Source organism: Littorina saxatilis, linkage group LG11, assembly GCF_037325665.1.
Source record: "Littorina saxatilis isolate snail1 linkage group LG11, US_GU_Lsax_2.0, whole genome shotgun sequence".
NCBI classification, from domain to species: Eukaryota; Metazoa; Mollusca; class Gastropoda; order Littorinimorpha; family Littorinidae; genus Littorina; species Littorina saxatilis.
In genome coordinates this window covers 20,437,101-20,443,058 of record NC_090255.1, presented here as the reverse complement: position 1 = coordinate 20,443,058, position 5,958 = coordinate 20,437,101, and the positions used below count along the sequence as shown (strand labels likewise).

The 5,958-nt window shown below is 44.4% G+C and overlaps 1 protein-coding gene across 1 annotated transcript; it reads left to right on the top strand.

Moving 5' to 3' along the window:
• The first annotated feature begins 693 nt into the window (after positions 1–693).
• LOC138980687 (orexin receptor type 2-like) lies at positions 694–2,408 on the top strand. Its single transcript, XM_070353595.1, has 2 exons — positions 694–1,920; positions 2,350–2,408. Exons 1-2 carry the CDS (start codon positions 861–863, stop codon positions 2,406–2,408), a joined length of 1,119 nt encoding a protein of 372 aa, XP_070209696.1. The 5' UTR covers positions 694–860.
• The last annotated feature ends 3,550 nt before the right edge of the window (positions 2,409–5,958 follow it).

Genomic DNA, 5,958 nt, shown 5'->3' with positions numbered 1-5,958 from the left:
ACTCACTGTTAAAATGTAACAAATTCTGGCCTAGCTGTCATATATAGCCATTTTTGTGTTATGAAAGCTTTGGCTGTGGACAGAAACGAGTCCGTTTTAGGCGTCAAATTTAGAGTGAACGCTGCCAAAAGTAAAAAAAAGCGAAAAAGTCTAACGGTTTGGGGTTTTTTGTTTCTGCAACTGTTTTGACATGTGCAACTTATCCAGAGAGAGTGAATAAAGCGAATGAAATGTTGTGAGCGCTCTCGCGCCGTTAGTTTGTGAGAACAGGAGGTGGTTCATATTAGGAGCCGGTCCATATTAGGAGCCTTTCCCCTACTCCAAGAACAAACTTATGTAGGCCTACAAGTTCAGGTATTTATGTTCAGATATTGTGCAACCTATCTGAAAAGAAGTTTAAAAAAAACACGTTACAGGTTTGAATATTTGCATACATCTAAAATAAACAAAACAAAATATAATTTTGCGTGGATGCAGACAAGTGATACAAAAGTTTCATTTGAACGTGAGCACCGGTGTAAACTTGGATGTCATGTAAACACGAATGACATTATTTGGATTATTGCTGTACAACAGCGATGCCCAGTCATGCATGATTGCAGCGTGTTCAGAGACGCACTCAGTAACAATCGCTTTCTCTGGAAAACAGTTTAAAATTTCTTTTTCTTCGCATGTGTTTGGAAGACTAGAACCTTTTATAATTAGTGAGTATGTTCAAATGAAAATGTATCCCTTTTAACAATTAGTTTGACATCGACACCCAGTCTTTAGCTAGTTTCGAGTGTACTAAACTATGTGCGTCTCACCAGCAGTCAATGTTTTCTCCAGGTTCTTGAAACGTCTATCAGCGTCTACAGAAGATGACGAGTTACACAACTCTCTCCCATGTCACCTTCGACCAGAGTACCCCGCCTGCCACAGACGACCCAATGACTTCAGTTTCAGGGTCACCCATCACTGGCGACAATGATTCTGATGATGAAAGAGACGTCTTCTTGCATGGGGAAAACCTGAAGCATATATCTTCCTTAGCACCAGGTATTACTTATCTCTCTGTCCTCGTGGTGCTTGGTCTGGTGGGCAACACCCTCGTCTTCGTGGTGTACTACCGGAGGTACAAACCCAGCGTGAGCCGAGTGTACATCCTGGCCATGGCTGCGTGCGACTTCCTGAACAACGTCCTGGTCATCCCGATGCATATCGTGGGGGTCAATTTCTACGTCACCTTCTACGCCACGTGGTGCTGTAGGGTCATCCATATAGGCAGCGTGGCTTTTCTTCTCTTCACGATGGCCATCCTAGTGGCCGTGGCTGTTGACCGCCGGAAGGTCATCTGCACGGACCGTTCTCATGCCCAGCTCTCTGTCCGCGGCGCGTACAAGGCTGTGGTCATTTCTGCCCTGCTTTCGCTTCTCTGGGCCTGTCCCTACGCTGAACTCGCCGGGGATCACATTATAACGTTCCCACACTCTAACATCACGGGAGTCGGGTGCGCTATCGCTGACAAATATCAACACACTGCGTTTGCCATGGTCTACAATGCGGTTCTGGCTTTGGTGTACATTGTGTGCGTGACGATTATGGTCGTGTCGTACGCACGTATCGCACGCTATTTGTGGCAGCACCAGGCAACCACGACCACTTTAAGTCTGCAGTCTCGTCGCACTTTCCCTATCTCCAACCCCTCTCGTGCAAGTGTCAAACCAGTTCCTGCCCGTACATCCCTGATGCTGTTTGTCTTCACTGTGGTCTTCATTATCAACTATCTCCCCTCCCTGGTCATTTTAGAAGCGGATCAGGAGACGTCCGAGGAAGACCTGAAGAAGAATGTTCGCTTCATTTTTTTGCGATGGCATTTTGTCAACAGTGTCGCCAACCCCTTCGTCTACAGTTTTTTCTCCTGCAAATTCCGAAACGAGTGTCGGTCTTTATTTGGTTTTACAGTCGAACGTGCCCTTACGACCACCTGTGCATAAAGACCACCTGCCACCTGAGACCACCCCAAAGGATCCTCAACAGTTTGTACTATATAAATCACCTGTTCATAAAGACCACCTGCCTGTCGAGACCAAAGACTACTCAATTTCGGTCGCAAATAACAGTTTCAACCTGTCATGGAAGACCACTCGATGTCTTTTCTAACTATGGTAACAAACCCAATTTACATTACATGGTAGAACAATCCTATCTGCCTCTCCTTTTTCGTGCTGGTGAAAATGAGGTTAAGTATGGGCCACAGCAAATGTATTGTCTGACTGATCTCATGAAGACTTGACAGTCACTCCTCGACCCCCTCCCTCCCCCCACCTCATCTATCTCAAGAACACATCGCAACACATTCGTCTCCAGTGACACGTCAGCCCCCGGGCATCTGGACCGCCAACTGCAATGAGATGGCTAGCTTGTGACGAGTGACTGCCGGTTATCTTTTGATATGATATGAGACTGGTCGTTCCTTTTCTTCCCTGCCTGGCTGGACAAGTAAGCAGTGGAGCAACAACCGTAACTAAGTGGGTGGTAGACGACAGAACCAACAAGGAACTTTGTCGATAAATATCGACAGGGGGCCGACTAATGGTTTAAGGTGTTACGAGTGTGTTTGAGTTGCGGTTCTTGCTCATGTTTATACTCACTGAGTTACTTCCCTTGGATCTGGATCTAGATCTGGATCTGGATAACCCGCCTGGGTTGGTGGTTTGCGGGTGCGAATGCGTATACGCACGGTTCAGTGTGCTTTCGCGAAAGGGTGTGTCATATGCACGGCTAGAACTAAGATACTTCTTGATTTCAGTAAATAGTTTCATTACATGTCAACTAGTTCGTTTTTAAATGATTTTTTAGAGATCGCCAAATGGTATTGTGTGAATAACATCATTCGATCGATTGTACGCACGGCGCCGTGCTTCTAGTAGCTCAGTCCATTCCTTCTTTCCGGTATGGAAACAGACGTGTTTCTGGCGAAAGAATCGGCGTTTTCAACTCGCCATATCTTCATATTCATTCGGACTAGAACAACGAAATATAAATTTCTTGTAAAAAAAATCCCGAGCCTTGCGACTCTGGTAGTCATTTTCTTACGCGAAGCGGCCTTTGGTAGGTACGACAGTTTTAGTCACCCAAGTATATATCTAAAACGCACGTGGACGAGTTTTCAATGGCGTATTTGAAGTCTGTGAATGTTGTGATTACAAATCATTTCGGGGCACCCCTCAGTCTATACGTACAGACAAACAAATTGCATGGAACGAAATTTGAGAGGCTGGACTGTAAGTTGTTGTTTTGACTTCTACAAATCTCGCAGGTCTTTTATGCAAAACAGACTCAATTTCACGCAAGTGTAGATGACGAGACTATCGAAGGAATGGAATACACTTGCCTACAGATATAATAGACAGATACTTATATCTATGACTTACCCTAGCCCATATGTTAGAATAAAGAACATACTTTGCTCTTTTGAATGATGTATGATTTGGCACTGTTCACAGGATTTTAGACCTGCCCCCGAAGTGATTTTTCCATAAACCCGTCAAAAAGCTCACTCTGTTTTGGCCGTAAAAAGCGCCCAAATGAAGTCAATTTCTAACCTGTGTCGTGTGTTCGAAGGAGTACATCTCAGCGATGCCATTGCCTTGCAACCTCAAAGAAATATATTTTAATAACCCGCTAAATGAACGTTTTTTTAGTGTGAAATAAAAGCCGGAGATTTGCTTCGTTTCTTTGCTGCGACACAAAACCAAAACCAACTATAGATCTGCGGTGACATTATGAGTTCGTTTTCGACATTGCAGTGAAGTTGCGTGGATCTTCGACGATTCCCGTTCGGTTTAATGTGGATAGAGCTTTGATTGAATGTAACTGCTTTGAAAAGTTACAACATGAGTCCTTGGGATCGATGTTTTTCGGTAAACTTCTTCGTATCCTTGACTTTACTTTTGACTTGAACAGATCCAGATCGGCTGGGGCTGTTAATCACCTACACAGATCTATATGAAGTTGACTCGACACGGCGAACCGCCGAATCCGTGCCCTCTCGTCGGTCCTACCCCCAAATCCCTTACCAGCCTCAGACCCCACCTCACCATTCTAACCTCACTGGCGCACTATGTGTGATTATCCCTTCCTCATGTGTGTGTGTGTGTGTGTGTGTGTGTGTGTGTGTGTGTGTGTCACTGTGTGTGTGTGTGTGTGTGTGTGTGTGTTGTTTGTTGTGTGAGTGCGTGCAGGCGGGCGGGCGTGTGTGTGCCCGTGTGTCTTTGTGTCTGTGCATGTCGTCTTGAGTGCGAGAAAGCGAAGTTTTGAGAAATAGTGACAGATAAATAGTTTAAGAAAGGAATCTACTAAGTGAGAGTGGGTGTCCATTACGGCATTGCGAAGCTTTGTTTGTCTGTTTGTTTATGTGTTCGCCGTGTGTGTGTGTGTGTATGTGTGTCACAGTTAATATACATGTGTCCATTTGGTGCGTTTGGCTTCATAGTTCCTTCATACGAGTAACTTTGTTAACAGTTCATTATTCGGACACAGATTAACAAGTTATAGAATGTTCGTGTAGAACAGACACTTAGCCACAAAAAACACCTGGTTTTGAAATGAATTATTACCTCGATTCCGTTCAAAGGAGCTTTCCCCAAACACCTTTTTAACAATATCCAATTGATCTATGAAGATATGGGTCCATGCGACCCCGAGGCAGAGGATGCCTGTTTGCGGACAGGGGGAAATTGAGAAGGGGGGGAGGACCGATACTATAAACCCCAACCTGTGTACACATTGCTAACAGGAACCTGTGCACAAAATGTGTAATGTATCTCACGACAGATTATTTTTTCGGGGAGGGGGGGGGGGGGGGGCGCATTCTTATGATTAGCCTAAGTCGCTTCGCGTCCTCAATTTAGACTTTTGAATTCAAAGTACACCCCTTTTACAAAGTAACTGATTCACCCATGTGTGTCGTGTGTATGTGCGTGTGTCTGTGTGCTTGTCTGTGTGTTTGTGTGATTGTAGTGCGATTCAGAGACACCTACTGGACAGATCTTCATGAAACTCTGTCTCCAGTTGGAAATGTCCTCCCTGTTGTGGATGGTAGGAGCGGGGTTTTGGACAAGGGGGACATTTCCAACTTGAGACGAAGTTTGAGGTAACGTGATGCATTATAACTGAAATACACAATTAGTAGTGCCCCAATATGCAAGTGTGTTCGTATCATCAACTGATAAAAAGTGTGTCCGTAGATTTTGGTTACGCGTCGCAGTGTTAGCTGTGTACGACCTCCCACAGTCCAATGCCGCGAATTGTTGTTACAGCCCCTGACTTTTTTATGTACGGAATCCGGTAGTCTTTTTGTTGTTGTTAAATAATTATATTGCCAAACGTTATGACATTTTGGGATAATTGAACGAGTTTCAATACACATTTGCTGAGCACCTGTGTGCTAAAAGGAAATGTCGTTTGTTTTTATCAAAACTCAAAACTAATTTTCAATGTTTATTCGTGCAAACCGTCACACAAACATGCGTGCCTCTATGAGTATGCGTGTGGCTGCTTTCGTAGTTCAGGCTAGATTACAAGTCAGCTGTGTTAGGGTGCAAGCCTTTTGATAATTTACCCCACACCAAATCCCCCCCCACCCCCACACACCCCGATACCTGTCAAATTCCCTCAAAATGCAAGAACAATTCCGTTACCTTAGATCATCAACAGAAAATAATCCTCCGGATCCTAAAGATCAGGACGAAAACATAGCGAAACACTTTAGATATCAGATACCGACTTTTATGTAATGCGCTTCAAAATCATATTTGAGAGAAAGAGAGAGAAAGAGAGAGAGAGAGAGAGAGAGAGAGAGAGAGAGAGAGAGAGAGAGAGAGAGAGAGAGAGAGAGAGAGAGAGAGAGAGAGAGAGAGAGAGAGAGAGAGAGAGAGAGAGTATGCATGTATTCCAATTGTAAATAGTCAGAAA

What these genes read in the sequence shown, in the direction of transcription:
- LOC138980687 (XM_070353595.1), top strand. Translation starts at nt 861, where the DNA reads ATGACGAGTTACACAACTCTCTCCCATGTCACCTTCGACCAGAGTACC. An exon ending in CTGCAAATTCCGAAACGAGT is followed by an intron (nt 1,921 to 2,349) that starts GTCGGTCTTTAT and finishes ATTCGTCTCCAG; the next exon opens with TGACACGTCAGCCCCCGGGC.